Consider the following 20,640-nt stretch of genomic DNA (forward strand, 5'->3'; position numbering starts at 1 on the left):
CTTTCCACTCTGAAAGACACTCTATTTTTTTTTTTTTTTTTTTTTTTTTTTGCGTTACGCGGGCCTCTCACTGCTGTGGCCTCTCCCGCTGCGGAGCACAGGCTCCAGACGTGCAGGCCCAGCGGCCATGGCCCATGGGCCCAGCCGCTCCGCCGCATGCGGGATCCTCCCGGACCGGGGCATGAACCCACGTCCCCTGCATCGGCAGGCGGACTCCCAACCACTGCGCCACCAGGGAAGCCCTGAAAGACACTCTAGAGAATGAGAAGAGAAGCCATAGGCTGGGAGAAAATATTTGAAAAAGATATATCTGATAAAGGACTGTTACCCAAAATATACAACGAACTCAAACTCAACAATAAGAAAACAAACAACTGGATTAAAAAAATGGGCCAAAGACCTTAACAAACATCTCACCAAAGAAGATATACAAATGGCAACTTAGCACCTGAAAAGATGTTGAACATCATATGTCATTAGGGAATTCAGGACTTCAAGGGAGATGACATGTGAATCTGAGATTGGAGGAAAAGGGGAGAGCGGAGGCTGTGTCCACGATCTTTACCCAGAGGATGGATAGCAGTGATTGAATATGAGCTCCTCCAGAACAGAGGTTTTATGATTGTAGTTGACCCTTGAACAACATGGGGTTTGAACGGTGCGGGTCCACTTATACCTGGATTTAAAAAAATAAATACACATACAATACTGCATATAAGTGGACCTGCACCATTCAAACCCATGTTGTTCAAGGGTCAACTACACAATCCATGGTTGGTCGAATCGGCAGATGTAGAACCCGCCCATACAGAGGACTGATTTGAGCCCTTGGTTTTTGGTATCTGTATCAGGTCCTGGAACCAATCCTGTTAGATACTGAGAGCCGGCTGGCTGTCTCTGCTTATCTGCTAGGTTCTCTAATGTACCCTTAATACCTAGAGCAGTGCTGCCTATGCAGTAAGTAGTCAATAAATATTTGTTGCATGAACGAATGAATAGAGAAGTTAGAAGGCAGTGATTACCAGTTTTGGGAGGAGTGACTTGGTAGAGAACTCTTGTTAAGGAGTCATAAATGTGAGATCCAATCCTGAATTTGGTATTAGCTAGCTCAGTCCGGAGCTTCAGCTCTCACTTCAACTATCACATAGATGCCTTTTAAAACTACTGGAGGAAGCAATAACATAGGAAACATGCTGGTCATGAACATTAGCTGTCTGATCCCATATGTAAAATGAAGACTACAGGATAAATTATGGTTACTAAATGCAATTTTATATATAACACTTAGCTCAGCACTTGATCCATATTAAGTACTCAGTAAAGGGCCCCATTGTTTGAACCCGAGTTTCATATCGATGAGCTGCCACACCTCTGATATAGCACAGTGGAACAATATTTGGATTTCCTCATGCAAAAGCTAAGTGGTTTCTTAAAGATCTTCCAGCCCAGCCCTTCATTTTAACTGATGCCAAAGTGAAAAAGTGACTTCCACAAAGTCACACACCTGGCTGAAGGAAAGAGAATATGGAGGGAAAAAGGTAGTTGGGGACCAAACCTTGGGGGTAATGTTTATGTAAAGGATGGGAGGAAAAATAGGAGACACTAATTAGTTGAGTTTTTGAGGGCTTGACCCTGAATTTTACAGCTGCCTTCTACAATAAATTTTATTTTCTGGTAAGAAATGGCATTTGCCTTCTGTGGATAGCTCTACCTGTATTTCCCATTGACATCTTTAATTCAGCTTCAGTTTAATGTCCAAAACCTAACTGGAATCACTACATGTTAGAACTGAATAGGATCTTAGAGGGCCTCATTCTAACCTCTCATTTTACAGATGAGGAACACATTCTGCCCTGGGGTGGAGGTCTCACACTTCTTAGATTCACTTATAGCAAAGTGAGCAATCAGTTGTCCCTTGGGCCATTTTTGCCCAGGCTGCAGAGCATCACTTTAAGTCCTTTTGGCTTAGAGTGAGCCTGCTAAGCTCCTCCTGGCTACAACCACCCCTGGTGCTGTTTATAGCCGTTGCTTCTAACTTTCTTTTTTCTTTTTTTTAAACAACTGAATCTTTAAGTTAAATCACCTGAAGAAACCCCATATATAAAAAGAGACTAAAAAGAGGAGCTGCTGTGGTTAACAACAAAGGTTTGTTGGTGGTGATAGTAGGGGATAGGGAGTTGGCGAGATCAGCAGAGGGAAAGAATGAGGTTTGGGTTTTTTTGTTTTTTTTTTTTTTGCGGTACGCGGGCCTCTCACTGCTGTGGCCTCTCCCATTGCGGAGCACAGGCTCCGGACGCGCAGGCTCAGCGGCCATGGCTCCCGGGCCCAGCCGCTCCGTGGCATGTGGGATCTTTCCGGACTGGGGCACGAACCCGTGTCCCCTGCATCGGCAGGCGGACTCTCAACCACTGCGCCACCAGGGAAGCCCAAAAGCATGAGTTTTACTGTGATTACTTGGACCCTCATTCCTGGAGGTGAGGGGCCTCTGAAGTGCCTCAGAGGTTAGGAAGCAGTTTGAAATCCCCTGATTTGGGGGCACATGAGCTCTGTCAGTGATGGTTGGCGTGAATGAGAAGACCACTGGTATTTTTGTTCAACAAGTTCCTTGGTGATTTGTCTACATGCCCTGGAGTAATGATTTTCAGCTCTTTCTTGGATCTGAGAATTACGAACTAGGCCATCACTACAACTAGGGCTTTAAGAAACTCTCAGCTATTATTTAAAAGCTCTCATCAGTCACATTTGTTGTTACTTATATGGACAAGCAGCTTTTTTTGTAAATTAAGTTGCCTTGGAATAGATGATTTTATTAGTATAGATGTAACCCAAGAATTACTGTCACATGAGGAAAAGCTTAGGAGTAATCAGTTTATGCAAGATCAATATGATCTTGCATAAACCCCTATAATGTTCTGATGAATTTAAAAATACTTGACATATTTTTAATTATTTTATAGTATTACTTATAGTTTTGAATTTTAGTCAGCAACTGATGAAGCCCTGTGCTAGGCACCACGGGGAGATGGAGGGAAAATAGGACAAGGTCCTTGCCCTCACATTTGAGTCATGCCAAGTACAGAATGAAGAATGTGACATTTTAGGATTTTTTTCTTTTGTACTTCATTTTACCACCTGAGCTTTTTTTTTCATATTGTACAATTTTTAATTTTAATTTACTGACTTGTAAAGCATGTTCATGGCTGAAAATTCAATAATTTAAGGTTGTATGCTTTCTTTCAAATTGTCATCAGATTGCAAGACTGGAGAAAGATAAAGAAGAACTACATAACCAGCTGCTTAGTGTTGATCCCACAAGAGACAGCAAACGAGTGGAGCAACTTGTTCGAGAAAAAGTCCATTTGTGTCAGAAATTAAAAGGTTTAGAGGCTGAAGTAGCAGAATTGAGAGCTGAAAAAGAAAATTCTGGTGCTCAGGTAGAAAATGTCCAGAGAATTCAGGTGCGGCAGTTGGCTGAGATGCAGGCTACAGTCAGATCCCTGGAGGTAAGGTTTTAATTGCTTCCCGGTAGATATCGCGTACTTTCTTTAAAGTGCAGTTGACAAGCCTTTGATTTTTTTTTTTTTTTTTTTGCAATATGCTGGCCTCTCACTGTTGTGGCCTCTCCCGTTAAGGAGCACAGGCTCTAGACGCGCAGGCTCAGCAGCCATGGCTCATGGGCCCAGCCGCTCCGCGGCATGTGGGATCTTCCCGGACCAGGGCACGAACCGGTGTCCCCTGCATCGGCAGGCGGACTCTCAACCACTGCGCCACCAGGGAAGCCCAAGCCTTTGATTTTTTAGGGCATAAATGTCTGCTCACCAATCTAACGCTGACGCATTTGTGGAATCCTAAGAGTATATATACTTTTTGTAAAGAAGAAAGCTCTTGATTCATAAGCAATAGCTATGCTACCATATTTACAAGGGGATTATTTATTCTTTGGGAGTCACGTTGCCTATCTGAAATGATTTAAATTTTACAGTGCCACAGAGTAGAATATGCAAAATTCAAAAAAAAATGGAGTTTTTGAAGACAAAAGTCATCTCAAACCAGAAAGAGCAATTTCTTTTTAGTTATTTCCTTACACTGGGATTCAAGATCTTAAAATTGTAAATCCTGTTTCAACAGAAATACCATACTTATATTATGACAGCTTCTTGCCGGAGTTACAAAATTGAACTTGGCTACTAATGCATATGAGCCTTTACTGAATTATTTCCCTGAGTTCATTAGAGAAAGAAAAGAGCTGGCAGAGCTAAGCTGGTACTCCTAGAGGTATTCTCCTATGAAAGTTCTTGTTTCTGTTGTTGGAGAGGAAAAACTTTTCTTTTACCCTCTTAGGTTCAGAGTTTAAGGGTTGTGAATTAAACTGACAACAGACAGATTAGCAAGAGAAAAGATAGATTTTTATTCATGTACGTAAACAGGAGTTCACAGAAAAATGTGACTCAAAGAGGCAGTAGTAGTTTGGGGCGTATATACCATTCTAATAAGGAAAAGAGAGGGGGAGAAAGGACACTTATAGGAAAAGAAATGACTTTTAGGAAAGATAAACGGGCCCTTAGGAAAACAAATGGCAGATATGATAATTTTGTGATGTTGTTTGTGTAGGTGCTTTCTTATCCTGGTGTTGACTTCTTCTGTGATAGAAGTTGGCCTTCCCTAGTTATGAAACCCCTGCGGAGGGGACTTCTAACACTTACATTCTTTTTAGAGGCTCTACTTTTAGACAGATAAGAGGAGTTCAGGAAAAAACTTTGTCCTGTGTCTGTTGATTCTCAAAAGCCTTCAGCTCCAAATAATTCTTATTCCACAGTGGCATATTCTGGACCCCTTTACAGTTTTATTGAGATAATGCTTATTCCTCCTAGTCCTTAGTGTCTTACGTGTAGCAAATATACTAGTTTGATAGTTTTTAAAATTTTATTTTGAGCAGTCCAAAATGTTTTGTTTTCTTCAGAATAGTTGTGAGGTAATTTGAACTGGAGGGAAATTAGTGTGCACCTAGTTTGTAATTAAAATCCAATATCCAAATCCAAAGTAGTGATTTTTTTCTGGACAGCAAACTGGTACAAGAAGTACATTAATATGTTTTGAAGAGTAGAAGTCACCTTTTTATTTTTTGGATGAAGCTTCTGGCAGTATTTAGTGGTTTCCTGAATTTAAATTGTCAGTATCATTGGACCTTAGACATGAGGCAGTTCAGAATGAAGTGTTTATGTTGCCATCCTTCTATCCTTAACGTATTTACACAGTGACAGTGGGATGACTGCGATTGAGTATGGTATGTGATCTCAATGTGAAACTTTGCATTGAGGTCATTTAGAGTGATTATTTTCAGGACCAGTTGAATGATGACAAAAGATGGGAGGTTCTTTCACAAGAGCCTGTATTTCATTTTATCATTTGTCAGATGAAATGAAAATACGCACATGACAGGTAGCCTGCCTTTCTTTGATTTTTTTTTTGTCTGTCATTGTGCCTGAAGAGTATCATTTTTTATGTGAGGAAAATAGGTTTTTTTTTTCTGAATTGTTTGTTGAATACACTCCTTATCATATTTAAGATATATAGGAAATGAGCTGTTGCAAAACTGAAGCTTATCCTTTACATGCAAAATGTTTTCATTTTAACTATTTTGAATAGAAGTATTTTTAAAAAGCATTTAGTTTTCCCTTTCTAATTAAAGAGTACTATGAGTATTACCAACTGGAAATTTTCTTGACAGCTTACTTCATTAAGAATATTATGTGATGAGTTCAGGAGCTATTGAGTTCTTTGCCCATACTTCCAGAAGCTCCAGATTAGTCGAGGATTTTGAATTTTTAATCTCTTGGGGATTGTTTTCTAATCTCCATTGATTTTAGATTTTCAGTTCTCACTTCTTACTACTACACGTAAGCCCTCTCCTCTACCTTGTAATATGCTTTTTCATATCTGCTGTGTACTTGAAATCCACCAAAATGCTTGTTTGAATTATGTCCACAATAGTAGTAAATAGGTATCAGGTGAGTGTGTTAGGTTCTCTCTCTCATGAGAGAAGTGTATGGGTTTTATCTTGGTGGAGGCTGTTGATAAGTTGTTTGTCCAGATAACTTTGTTGCATATTTCCTGGAGCAAATATCTTGCATACGAATTCTACCAATTGCTTTGTGAAAACTCTTGTTACTTCGGTATATGTTAATATTGTTGAGGTTTTGAATAATTTTGGGTAGTATGATTATTACATTTATTTAAATAGTGTTTATTTTGTTTTTATATAATTGAAAAATTGTCAACAAATTTTAAAATATTTTATTTTAATAAAAGGCTGAAAAACAGTCAGCTAAACTACAGGCTGAACGCTTGGAAAAAGAGCTACAATCAAGCAGTGAACAAAACACTACTTTAATTAGTAAATTGCATAAAGCTGAACGGGAAATAAATACATTGACCAGTAAAGTAAGTTGTCTTAAGTATTTGCTTTATTCTTTAGAATGCTTGAGACTGTATAATAACAAAGGAATTTTGTGTTTCAGGAGCTTAGTTCCCTACATTGAAGTCTCTTTTTTGATCTTATTCTACCTTCCAAATACATGTAGAAACTGACCAATTCTTTTTTTTTTTTTAATTTATTTATTTATTTTTGGCTGTGTTGGGTCTTCCTTGCTGCGTGCGTGCTTTCTCCACTTGCGGTGAGCAGGGGCTACTCTTCGTTGCGGTGCGTGGGCTTCTCATTGCGGTGGCTTCTCTTGTTGCGGAGCACGGGCTCTAGGCGTGCGGGATTCAGTAGTTGGGGCACGAGGACTCAGTAGTTGTGGCTTTGGGGCTCTAGAGTGCAGCCTTAGTAGTTGTGGCGCACGGGCTTCATTGCTCTGCAGCGCGTGGGAACTTCCCAGACCAGGGCTTGAGCCTGTGTCCCCTGCATCGTCAGGCGGACTCTCAACCACTGCGCCACCAGGGAAGCCCACATTTGTTATTTTTAAAAGAATATAATGGTTTGAACACCTTTTTCCCAGGAACTTAGAGGTTTTTTTCCCCCTCAAATGCAATGTATATAAGGAATCCAGTAACCAGAAGTAGGATAGCAATGATGAAAGTATTTTATAGAATACCGCAGTGAATATCAGCTCTGGAGTCAGACATATTCAAATTCCATTTCTTCCCCTTGCTAGCTGTGTAACCTGGGCAATTTAATTTCTCTCTGAAGACTTCAGCATTTTCCTTTATAAAACAGACTAATACTTTATAGAGTGTGGCAGAGATTAAATGAGATATTATGCATAAAGCACTTAGCATAAGGTCTAATATATAATCACCTGAATATTAGCTATTATTAGTAGTACTTGGGTCAGCTCTAAGAACTTGAAAATAAGACTGATGTCTGAATCAGTGAGATCATGTATTATATTTCTGTCAGAGCAGAGTTATGTAAAATCACCTTAAAAAACAAAATGGTTTCTAGACCAGAGGGAATTTATTGTAGCCTGGTAGAAATATATGAACTTATCTAGAGGAGTAATGCATTCATCGTAAATTCCTTGTCCACAGTCAAACAGTGTTTATGACAGAGGCAAGAGAGAGTTTTAGTTGGCAGAGTGTGAGTATTCTGGTCCCATTGAAGAGATCATTCTTACTGTGGAAAGGAATACCTCAATCTATTTTAGTTTGTGGCCATGAAATAATCGATTCATCCCATTCCTTTTGTTCTGAATGCATGAGCCCTAAGCAACTTTCTGACTGTTATGTGATTTCCTCTGTAATTTTGTCTACCGGGAGAGAGAACACACTGGTCCTTCAGAGTTAGAGTATTCTAGTTTCCATTACAGTTTTTTCTCGCAATTAATAAACTGACATTCTGGTTTTATAGATCACTCTTTGTAAACTTTAGTAATGTGAGTTCAACCTTGAGAGTAGTCTTTAAGTGTGGTGCCAAAATTTGATTTCTGTGCCTGAAAAGCCAAAGCCATAATATTAGATGTATTAGATGCCACCCTTGGGAGATAGTCTACCCAGTTTTTTCTATGGCAAATACATACTCTTTTACACTTCCAGATTGTATGTTTATTAACACACATTGCTAAGAGTTGCCTGTCTTTTTAAAGGCATACTTGCATTATTATGCATATAAATGGTTTATTAAAAACCACCCACCAACTTCAGACAAACCAAGTTTTCATTTGAGATCTTGCATATAAAAAGATTTCATTGGAAGGTTAAATTTTAAAATAATGTTTCAGACATTGTCAGAGTTATCTTTGCAACTTGAAATTTTCATCCACATTTTGCAATTCTCACAAATGGTTGTTTGCAATGCAGAGGAACACCTGGGGTGTATTTGTCTAAGTTATTCAAATTTGTAAATGTTTGTTAGGTTTTTGAACAGAGTTATGTCATTGTGACTATCGATGTCTTGGATTAAAAAGTATTACCAAAGATGGCCTAAAAATGATGACCTTAAAGATATCTAATATTCAATGAGATAAATTCTTCCTGTTATGAGGTGTTTGCGGTTTAGAACTTCAATAAAATGTACAGTTTTAAGGAAGTCATCCCACAGAATTACCTTATTAGCTAAGTTTACGAGGTCATACCATCTCAGACCTTTGAAAAAGATCAGAGTTTGAGTACTGTCTCTTTGGAATTTACATTAAGAGCTTCTTGAGTAATACATTTTTTCAACTTTATTTGAATTTCTGGCTTACGTATATTGTTTTCTTTGTGTGTGTGTGTGTAATTTAACAGATTCTGAACCCTTATAAAATGCTTACTGTTGCTACTTTGTTACATTTCTTAAAGTTTTATTAGTACTAGCTAATATTCTGAGTACTTCTGTTGTATCAAAAGCATAAAGCAAATTCACAATGTAAAGACCAGAATCTACATGGAAAACATATTGTGGAAAGAAAAAAAGCAGAACAGGGTAGCTTGGCACATGGAAGCTTAAGAAGATTGTAAATCTCTTCAAATTATTTGCAGCATTTTAACATTGTGCATTTTATTTAAGAAAAGATCCCTAGTTTTCCTAGGATTTTTGATGCTTGATTACAAAAGTTAAGAACTAGGAATCTAGAGGCAGAAAGAAACTTTATTATAACTATTTGGGATTTGGTTCATATTACTCATAGAAAGTGTTTTTATTCATCATATCTAATAAATATTCATATACGTTTTTCCATTTTTAATAAATAAAATAATTTTAATATCATTTTGGAAGTTAATTACTATTAGTGTGAGTGCATTCATTATTTCAGTATTTTAGAAATGTGGCACTAAAGAAAAACTCATCCGGGTCCATAAATAAGTTAATTTGAATGCATGTTGCTAGAGCATATACCACTACTTTAATAATAGAAGTAGTTCTGAAGATAGACTTGTCGTTTGACTTCCAATCAGTGTTCTTTCAGTTTCACTGATTATAGTTTAATTGAAAAATGTTTTCTGATTTCAGTAAATCTCAGTGAATGAATTAAGAAATATGTTTTTTATATATTTTGTAGTTCTTCTCGTTGAAAGATTCTACAAAATAAGATGGCTCTGATTTTCCACCTCATATATAAAGCAGCTACAATGTGGTTTGCTAATGAACTGCTGTGTCATTCAAACCTTCTACAGTTAGTGTATAATAGCAGGTTATGATTACATTTGTCATAGAAAGTAGATTTTCATTGTAGTTGTATTTCTTCCAAATTTTAAAGCATTTATAAATTCTGTCCATGAAATTACAAAAACCCAATTTATAGAAAGTTTAAATTTTAAAATAAATACAATTTTTTAGCTGCTCTGAAAGTATTTCAAAGGTGCTTTGTAAACATTGTTCAATGAGACTTGCTTTCATAGAAAAGAACTTCAGAAAGATTTAAAAATGCAAATCTGATGTCAGCACAAGGTATTCATTTTGTGTTGTGTCATTTGAAAATCTACAGGTTAATTTGTGTCTTAGTGTGGTTATTAGCAGTACAAAGGCAGCACAGTACTTGACTTTCTTGTTTCCTTTAAGTGAGGAATTTGCAGGAAACCTTGTTATGTTTCCAAGACCTTTCATAGATGGAGTCTCCTCCAGTAAGACACTTCTGTTTCTCATCTTCACCCTTTGGCTCTAGGACCTCTTCCTGATTTATTTCTAACTCCCATCTCTAGTTTTTATAGCCTTTTATTGCACTCAAGTAAATTATCCTTTACCCTCTTGTTACCACCATCTTATATTTTACATATTTGGCTTGTATATATTTGTGATTTTCTCCTCTGATTTCATGGTTTTATACATTAGTATAATATGTCAGAATGCAGGTTTATCTAACCTTTATATCCGTACTGGTTAACTCCTCATTATATAGTACTGTACCTAATTTTAGAAGCACCTCACCAAAGGGCAGGGATATGGAAACTGTTAAGAGAGTAGTACAGATGATTAGAGAGACAAAGCTTTCTTGTTTGCTGCTGTATCCCCAGCTCCTAAGACAGTGCTAGGGCACATAATAGGTGCTCAATAAATATTTATTGAATGAACAAAGGAATACTACTTTAAAAATTTTTTTTGTTTATTTTTGGCTGCATTGTGTCTTCGTTGCTGCATGTGGGCTTTCTCTAGTTGCGGTGAGCAGGGGCTACTCTATGTTGCGGTGTGCGGGCTTCTCATTTCAGTGGCTTCTCTTGTTGTGGAGCATGGGCTGTAGGTCACGCGGGCTTCAGTAGTTGTGGCACGTGGGCTCAGTAGTTGTGGCTTGCGGGCTCTAGAGTGCAGGCTCAGTAGTTGTGGCGCACAGGCTTAGTTGCTCCGCAGCATGAGGGATCTTCCCGGACCAGGGCTCAAACCCGTGTCCCCTGCATTGGCAGGCAGATTCTTAACCACTGCACCTCGAGGGAAGCCTAAGGAATACCACTTATGAACTATAATTATTCAGCTTTCAAAAGGAATGTCTCAGGGAAAAGCTGAGATTGGTATGTGGTTAATTATATGGAAAATATTGACAATTAGTTACATTCACCTTGGGGCTTTAAAAGAATCAGGTTTTGGCAATAAAGGTTTAAATTAGATTCATACATTTTGTACTTGTTTATCCCACTACCAGCATACACACACACACACTATTTAGTCACCAACTTCAATAGATTATTCTTTCTTGTCCCCTTTGTTAGTCCTTTGCCTCTTAATTGGTTTCTTTACTTTCAGTTTCTTAATCCAGCACACTTGCAATTAGAGTTAACTTTCTGAAACAAAGTTGATTGTGCCACCTTCAGCAGCTAAGAGGATATACAACCCTTTTATATGGTATATAAAGTTTATTCCCTGCCACTCCACAGTTTTCACATCTTCCTCTGCTCTATCTATGACACATTGTTCATTGTTTTCCAAGCAGACCAGGTGGCGTTCTACCTTTATAACATTTTATATGCTGTTCCTTATACCTAAAATGCCATTTTGTCACCAGCAGTTTTTTTTAGAGGAAGGTTTCAATTTTTTTTTCCCTGAGGATGTTTCAGTCATTGACTATTAGATTTTAGGTACTTGCAGTTAAGCCTTTAAAGGCAAGATTAAGCCCGATAACCCCACCCTGCTATTGAAAGAAATGACTCAATTCTGTTAGGAAGAGACGGTTTTCTTGGTGCTGAGTACTGTTCCAGGAACTGAAGCATCTTCCCTGCTGGAAGGTGCTTATACTCTATACTCTGCTACCAAAGTGTTTTCTCATTTCTACTAATGTTTTTGGGTTAGCATTTAGTGGCAAGAAAATGACCAATAGTAATTTCAATTTCTAATTATCAACAGGTAAAAGAACTTAAACATTCAAACAAACTAGAAATAACAGACATCAAACTGGAGGCAGCAAGAGCTAAGAGTGAGCTAGAAAGAGAAAGGAATAAAATTCAAAGTGAACTGGATGGTAATATATGATTTCCCATGCTTTTTACTGTTACTTTCACATATAAACTCAAATTACTAAAATAGATCAAACTGAAGTTTATTTCCAATTTTAAGCTTAATTGAATTTTAATTTTAGAGCACACATATGTATTGTTTTTATTTGTATGTTAAATGTTCATTCTGTGATGTAACTTTTAAAAAAACAATCTTATGGTTATATCATTGTTATTTGATTAATACATAAATTAAGTGAAACTTTATAGATAGGATTCCATACTTCCTGGCTATATAACTTAAAATCTGTTCAGATCATGTGATTATTAATATCAGACCATTTAAAATCTAAAGAATATATAAGTGGGTTCCAGGTCCAATTTTTAAGTTTAAAATTTTTTTTATGTAGACCCTAGGCCAGTTATTGGGCCTAGTTCAGCCTAAGCTTATTTTTAAACTCCAATTTGGTCTTAGAATGTCCTTCTCATCAAGATTTCTCAGAAATTATATTATATCTGACTTTTATTAAGTACTTAAATAAGCTGCCTGGACCTGCAGCTGTCATGAAGTTGGTCTCTAGTTGAACTGGCCTCTAGTTTCAGTTTCAGACAGAACTTATGATAAATGACTATTTTCATTATTAATTTCTACTTGATGTTGACTCACGGATTTTCATAGAGTTAGGGAGCATATTTTCTTTGGAACTTAAAGAGTTTGAGATCCAGTTTTGCATTCTTTTTAAACTGAGTTAGATATGAATTTGTTTTAGTTATTCCATATGCAAAATACTTATCATTTCATTACGAGGAAAATTTGTGAATTCATTGGACAAACTTGAAAGTGTCCAATTTGTATTAGATATCTAACAGTTCTGATAAGTTTCAAAAGCTTCTGTGATTTTATTCACTCTGCTTTCCAGCTAGCTTCATGATGATGCTGTCTGTGGGATTTAGGTTACAGAACCCTTTTAGAAGTTAAGTATTTAAACCTCTTTCAATATTACCCAGGTTGATGTCCCCAGCTCTCACGATCCAAATGAGTAAATGTATATAACCTTTTGTTAAAGTGTTTTTGTGTGAGTGCTTAATAAAATGACAAATTAAGTCTGAGTAGTAGTCTTTTTCGTTAAGAAAAGTTTACCGACAAAGTAAAGATCTTTGAGATGTGTATCTGGAGAGACTTACTTTCTATATTCTTTCGTCTTACCAGCTTATGAATATTTGCTGTTAATTGTAATTTTTCTTCTTAATAACATTGAATACAGTACAGTTTTCTCCTTTAAAAAAAAATACTAGGATTACAGTCAGACAATGAAATTCTCACATCAGCTGTTGAACACCACAAAGTGCTTTTAGTAGAAAAGGACCGTGAATTAATACGTAAAGTACAAGCTGCCAAAGAAGAAGGTTACCAAAAACTTGTGGTATTACAAGATGAAAAGTAAGTACCTAATTACCTTATTTTGTGTTAAATCTCCTTACAAATGAAAACAATTTGCTGTCATATCATCCTTATTGTAGTTCTTGTAATATAATTATCATCTGTTGTTTTAGGCTAGAACTTGAGAGCAGATTAGCGGATTTAGAGAAAATGAAAGTGGAACATGATGTCAGGAGGCAATCTGAAAAGGATCAGTGTGAAGAGAGATTGCGAGCTTCACAGATGGCAGAAGAGTCGGCCAGGAGGGAACTTCAGAGTATTAGGTTATATATGCATATTTTTTTAAACTTCATTTTGAAATAATCTCATAGCCAACAAAACATTGTAAAACTAGTACAGAGTATTCCCATATAATTTTCACCCAGATCTCCATATCTGAATTATTTTGATACCTTTGTTGGTTTCAGTTGGCCATATGTGAGTGTGTCTGTTTCTGGACTCTGTTCTATTCCATTTATCTGTATGTCTGTCTTGACACCAATATCACACTCTCTTGACTACTGTAGCTTCATAGTAAGTTTGATTCAGGTAGTGCAAGTCTTCTACCTTGTTCTTTTTTGGCAAGATTGTTTTGGCTCTTCTAGGTCCTTTGCCTTTCCTTGTAAATAATCAGCTTATAACCATTTTCAAAAAGGCTTAAGATTTTGATTGGGATTGCACTGAATTTGTAGCTCAGTTTGAGAAGAGTTGTCATCTCAACAGTATTGAGTCTATCCAATCCATGAATATGGCCTATCTCTCCATGTATTCAGGTCATCTTTAATTTTCTGTCATCAGAGTTTTGTAGTGTTCATTGTATATATCATGCTTATATTGTGTTACATTATAATTCTAAGCATTTTTATTTGATTATAAGTGGAGTTATGTTTTAAAATTTTACTTTCTAATTGTTTATTGCTGACATATAGAAATATAGTTGAGGGGCTTCCCTGGTGGCACAATGGTTAAGAATCCGCCTGCCAACTCAGGGGACACCGGTTCGAGCCCTAGTCTGGGAAGATCCCACATGCCACAGAGCAACTAAGCCTGTGTGCCGCAACTACTGAGCCTGCACTCTAGAGCCCGTGAGCCACGACTACTGAGCCTGTGTGCCACAACTACTGAAGCCTGCACTCCTAGAGCCCGTGCTCCGCAACGGGAGAGGCCACTGCAATGAGAAGCCCATACACTGCAACGAGGAGTGGCCTCATTCAGAGGTTTGAATGATAGTTTCTTGAGCAGTATGTTAACTCATTTACATTCTTGTAATTACTTTACCATTAGGATTTAATTATCTTTTTTCACTTTTTTTTTTTTTTTTTGCGGTACGCGGGCCTCTCACTACTGTGGCCTCTCCCATTGAGGAGCACAGGCTCCGGACGCACAGGCTCAGCGGCCATGGCTCACGGGCCCAGCCGCTCCGCGTTATGTGGGATATTCCCGGACCGGGGCATGAACCCGTGTCCCCTGCATTGGCAGGCGGACTCTCAACCACTGCGCCACCAGAGAAGCCCCTAAGGTTACTTTTTATTTGTAAAATGTAATTATCCCTTAGAATCCTAAATGTAATGATCTTAAATCATGGACTAATTTTCTTCTTAAAAAAAAATCAAAAATCTGCTATCAGTTATGAATTCTAACCCAGCACTGCTTCAGCAAAGTGAGCTGAAGAAAATTTTGTAGATCATCTCTTATAGTCTACCAAAATGGTGTTCTTACTCCTTTCATGTTTAATGATAGTCAGATACTCTTTACCAATGGTTTCTTTGGCTTCAGTTTTTATAGGTAGGGCATTTTTGTTTCTCTTCATATCTACATAATTATTTAGAAAGTATTCAGGCCACTAATGCTTTCATAACTCGGTCTTGTTTCTTGTTGATTTATCATGTGTATCCAAAATCTCGACCAGAGCTAAGATATACTTGGGGCCTAACTTTTCTAACTCTGGACCGGAGCTAGGACCCATGGTGTTTTCTCCCCTATTTTCATCTCCATGGTTTTGTAGAAAGAAACCTTTATTAACTCGGTAACCTAAAAGCTCCAAGTTAATAACAACCTTAAACATTTAAGGGAGAAATGCCCAGAAAGTTTGAGGGAGTAATAGTATAGCTAGAATTACGGAATAAGAGTATGATTGGTACTGTCAAAGGAGCACAGGAAGAGCAAGACTGGTCCTCTTCCTTTAGGTCCATTGTTTCTGGCGTTTGTATGTAAATATCTCAGGAGCAGTGTATTTTATTGTTTCTTCCATATCATATTGTCCAACCACCTTGTGCATTTAAATGTGTAATCCAGGATTTGGGTTGGTTCATTCAGTCCAACAACAGATACTGAATTTTTTTTTAATAGATCTTTATTGGAGTATAATTGCTTCACAATACCATGTTAGTTTCTGTTGCACAACAAAGTGAATCAGCCATATGCATACACATGTCCCCATTTCCCTTCCCTCTTGAGCCCCCTCCCACTGTGTCTATCCCACCCCTCTAGGTCGTCGCAAAGCACCGAGCCGACCTCCCTGTGCTATGCTGCCGTTTCCCACCAGCCAACTATTTTGCATTTGGTAGTGTATATATGTCGATGTTACTCTCACTTCGCCCCAGCTTCACCCTCCCACCCCATGTCATCAAGTCTGTTCTCTATGTCTACCTCTTTATTCCTGCCCTGCAACTAAGTTCATCAGTACCTTTTGTTTTCCTCTTTCTGACTTCACTCTGTGTGACAGACTCTAGGTCCATCCACCTCACTACAAATAACTCAATTTTGTTTCTTTTTATGGCTGAGTAATATTCCATTTTGTATATGTGGCACATCTTCTTTATCCGTTCATCTGTCAGTGGTCATTTAGGTTGGTTCCATGTCCTGGCTATTATAAATAGTGCTGCAGTGAACATTGTGGTGCATGTCTCTTTTTGAATTATGGTTTTCTCAGGGTATTAGTGTTTAAAGCACAGCCCTAGGCCTTTGAGAATATTGTCTTCCCAAGAAGCATTTCTAATTGGGTTGAAAAGGCATGCTAATAATGCTAAACTATAACTAGTACGTGCCAAGCAAATTATATTTGAGGTAAATGAAGGATTTTTAAAAGGGAAGTTTGAGGGCTTATCCTGTCAGAGCTAATTAAGTGTATAGTCTTTCTCATGAGGTTAGTTAGTCCCTTGGTTACCAGGGATACACAGTGTTTTAAGGTTTTGGCTGAGAATGTATCATTCCTTTTGAAAAGGACACAAATTGTGTAAGTGTGCATTCATCTCAGGGATGAAAACTCATATTTTATAGAATACAGTATGGTGTCTGTACTAGATAGTTTTCTTTTAAATTCTGAATTTAAAATCGGTATAATTACGGCATAATGAAGTGGGAGACAGAGATACTTACTTGGGTGTGAGAAGACCTGGGTCTCATCTTGATTTGGCTACTTGGTAGCTGTGTGATTTGGGCCTAACTTTGCTAAGCCTCAACCTCTTTTTCTGTATTATCTGGAATTATAAAGGTGACTCTGCTTACTTCCATACAACTGTTATGAGAAATTATTACAATTGGCCAACTTAATTAAATGCCTCTTATACTATAGACATCATGGTAGGCATTTAGGATACATTTAGGAGCTCTATAACCCAGTAGAGTGAAGGTGAAGTAGCAGTATATCTGAAAGCATTTTGTAAATTGTGAAATACTGTATGGCTATAAGATAGCTTCTCCTAAACTGGACTCCTTTCTCCTGCCTTACTGACCCACTAGGCACTCCTCCACCAAAGCCATTTTTTCAGGCTGTTCCCTGTGTTTATCAAGATCCTACCCATCAGAGTTTTATCTCCATGTAGTAGTCTCTCATCCTTCTAGATAGACTTGATTTCTCATCTTCTCTATGCCCATAGTTTGTAGATTTTTCCATAGCAAAAGCAGAAATTTGTTACGTTTTAATTATATGTGGACACAGCTTAGTTGCCTGAAGTCAAAATCTTTGTCTTTGAATCTACCACTTTATATAGCACAGTGCCTTGTGTCAATATGGGCACTCAATAATATGATTGTCTAATTCAGTGAAATATATGAACTACGGATTTTTAGTAATGTCTTTTGTTGGGTTGTGATTTTTAGGTTAAAACTTCAACAACAAATTGTGAATATTGAAAATGCAGAGAAAGAAAAAAATGAAAATTCTGACCTGAAACAGGTATTATTTTAGCAAACATTTTGCTTTTATTTTTTAAGTGCTTCTTTAAATCTGTGTTTTTGAATCTTTATTGGAATTGTATATATAAATATTCTGAAAATATCACTCCAATTGATAATGAATTGATGAAGTTGATACGTAAAGATAAAGTGTTTAGACCTCTTTAAGCTCTTGTTTAGTAAGCTTCTTTTGTTTTTCTTAAGATATTTATATGCTGCGGCTCATGATGAATTTTTTTTAAATTATAGTTTAAAGGGCAGTATTTTGAATTACTTGTGTGATTGACTTGTAACTTTGCATTTCTTATTCCATGAGCTATTTTTTATTATATCCCTATGAAATCTAAGAGTTGTATTTATGGAAGGAAATTCATATTTTAATTAAAGTTGTTTGGGTTCGGGAAAGATTTATATGGGCAAAACAAATTATGAGGAGTGAAAATTCCATTTTTAGGATTTATGCTTGCATGCTAGCTGGCATTGCTTTGCATGTATAGTTATGGTTTCTAAGTTCCAAGTAGGAGGGCATAATGTGTGATACTCTGAGAGGAGTTATCTAGTTTCATTGACATTGGGCTTTCTGTCATCCTGTAGATATGGAGAAGTATTAAGCTCTTTGAAAGTTGCTTGTTCAACCAGCTGTAATACAAGTTTTATATTTACCGCTGCAGTTAAAAGGACTGAATAGTTCTTCATGGAGAAATTCATTCTAAAATAGAAATCTGAGACATACCTTTTTACTTTATTCTTCTGACAGTTGCTCTTTGGACCTATACAGTTCTGTATGTGGCTTTGCTACCATCAGGAAGTAATGGAATTATTTCCCGTTTATTGTATAAAGAATCTGGTTTCTTTTGGCTCTTGAGTCTTGTAATGGATTCTTTTGATCTGAAGTCACTTGACTCTCTGCCTCCAAACTTCTCTCAAGAGAATGGCTTAGAGAGGTAGAAGAAAGTGAAAGAAAAATGAATACTTGTTTATTAATTGGTAAAATGGCTTTTGCAAGAATTAGGTGTAAATATGTCCCAAATGAATTATTTGGATAAGACTTAAGAGCAATGTGAATCTCCTAGCCTGTTAATCTGTAACTAGATAATTAGCTACTTTTCATGAGAAAAAGTACTCCCAGATAAAGGTAAACTGGGATGAAGAAGCCTGACATTTCACAGTTTGATAAATGGTTCTAGAGGCCAAGGAATCCCTACCATTCGTTAGGTTTCTCAGAGCATCTTTCTTCTGCCCAACACTCCATAAAATGCTTAAAAACTACTCAAAAACAATGTGAGAATGATCCTACCTGCATTTATGACTCCTGACTATTCAGAGAGCAGAACCTTTGGAAGGGTTGCTAATCACAATGTTGTGGGAGTGGGAGAATGGATTTTCTTAGCAGCTTTCCCAGCTTACCTTTTAAAATCTGTTCTTTCCTCGGAGGCTAGGAGACTAATATTTGGATTCTCTTTGCTCACCTCCCTGCTCTCCTTCTAATGACACTTCTCCCCATTTCTAGTACCTCTTCTGGCCTGCTTATTTGGGGAAGAAGAGAGAGGACTCAGTGGCAGATTGAGGAATAGGGTTCTTGATGGTCTCTGGTTATATTAAGATATGATCCTAATGCTGCTGCCTTTTTTTTTTTAACGTTTTTATTGGAGTATAATTGCTTTACAATAGTGTGTTAGTTTCTGCTTTATAACAAAATGAATCAGTTATACATATACATATGTCCCCATATCTCCTCCCTCTTGCATCTCCCTCCCACCCTCCCTATCCCACCCTCTAGCTGGTCACAGAGCACCAAGCTGATCTCCCTGTGCTATGCGACTGCTTCCCACTAGCTATCTATTTCACATTTGGTAGTGTATATATGTCAATGCCACTCTCTCACTTCATCCCAGCTTACCCTTCCCCCTCCCTGTGTCCTCAAGTCCATTCTCTAGTAGGTCTGCGTCTTTATTCCCGTCTTGCCCCTAGGTTCTTCATGACCTTTTTTTTTTTTAGATTCCATATATATGTGTTAGCATATGGTATTTGTTTTTCTCTTTCTGACTTCACTCTGTATGACAGACTCTAGGTCCATCCACCTCACTACAAATAACTCAGTTTCCTTTCTTTTTATGTCGGAGTAATATTCCATTGTATATGTGTGCCACATCTTCTTTATCCATTCGTCTGTCGATGGACACGTAGGTTGCTTCCATGTCCTGGCTTTTGTAAATAGAGCTGCAGTGAACATTGTGGTACATGACTCTTTTTGAATTATGGTTTTCTCAGGGTATATGCCCAGTAGTGGAATTGCTGGACCGTATGGTAGTTCTATTTTTAGTTTTTTAAGGAACCTCCATACTGTTCTCCATAGTGGCTGTATCAATTTACATTCCCACCAACAGTGCAAGAGGGTTCCCTTTTCTCCACCCCCTCTCCAGCATTTGTTGTTTGTAGATTTTTTGATGATGGCCATTCTGACCGGTGTGAGATGATATCGCCTTGTAGTTTTGATTTGCATTTCTCTAATGCTGGTGCTTTTTATAATTTCATTTCAGGGTGTCCTGAAGGGCACATCAGTTGGGTGTGGCATTTGTGAGGGAAGATGCTTAGTGTCCTCTGTGTCTCTCATATTCTATTGCATTTGTTTAGTGGCCTTATATTTCTCTTCTTTCTTCTCTTTTAAGCAAATCAGTAGTTTGCAGATCCAAGTGACCTCACTTGCACAGTCAGAGAATGAGTTGCTGAATTCAAACCAAACACTGAAGGAAATGGTGGAGAGGTTAAAACAGGAATGCCGAAATTTAAGAAGCCAAGCTGAAAAAGCACAACTAGAAGTTGAAAAGTAGAGTTTGCTCTTTTTTTTTATGTACAAACTGTTTCTTCTTTCTGCTATATTATATATAGTTCTTTTAATGATGATTCCAGTGTTGACTGTATTTTGGGAACTAGTTACAAATACCCCATTGACAGTGTACAGTGGTCTTAGGTAATGTATTTTCTGTTTCTAGAGATGAGCTTTATGGACTCTTGGATTGATTTAAAAAAAAAAAAGAAAAGAAAATAGACATCTAGGGAAGAAAACCTTTTAAAATTCTGCCTGACCCCACAGTATTATGAAAACCTTCAAAGAAACACTTCTGTATTCATTGAGTAAATCAATACATTTCTTACTTCAAATATCTAAAGTCTTCTGAATGCCAGAGAACAGAAACAAAATTTTT

General features: G+C 37.3%; 1 protein-coding gene across 6 annotated transcripts in view; it reads left to right on the forward strand.

The window, feature by feature from the left end:
- The window catches only part of CEP83 (centrosomal protein 83), a 110,723-nt gene that overhangs the window by 70,659 nt on the left and 19,424 nt on the right, over positions 1-20,640 (forward strand). For all 6 annotated transcript variants that reach the window (XR_009543369.1, XM_060165315.1, XM_060165312.1 and 3 more), the window contains 7 exons: positions 3,252-3,503; positions 6,310-6,441; positions 11,750-11,864; positions 13,135-13,279; positions 13,393-13,542; positions 17,360-17,435; positions 20,104-20,261. Coding sequence is in view for 5 of the 6 variants with exons in the window: in XM_060165315.1 (XP_060021298.1) it covers positions 3,252-3,503; positions 6,310-6,441; positions 11,750-11,864; positions 13,135-13,279; positions 13,393-13,542; positions 17,360-17,435; positions 20,104-20,261 (1,028 nt within the window). In the remaining variant the exon portion in view is untranslated. The remainder of the gene's footprint in view (positions 1-3,251; positions 3,504-6,309; positions 6,442-11,749; positions 11,865-13,134; positions 13,280-13,392; positions 13,543-17,359; positions 17,436-20,103; positions 20,262-20,640) is intronic.

Source organism: Lagenorhynchus albirostris, chromosome 11 (genome assembly GCF_949774975.1).
Source record: "Lagenorhynchus albirostris chromosome 11, mLagAlb1.1, whole genome shotgun sequence".
Classification (NCBI taxonomy): Eukaryota; Metazoa; Chordata; class Mammalia; order Artiodactyla; family Delphinidae; genus Lagenorhynchus; species Lagenorhynchus albirostris.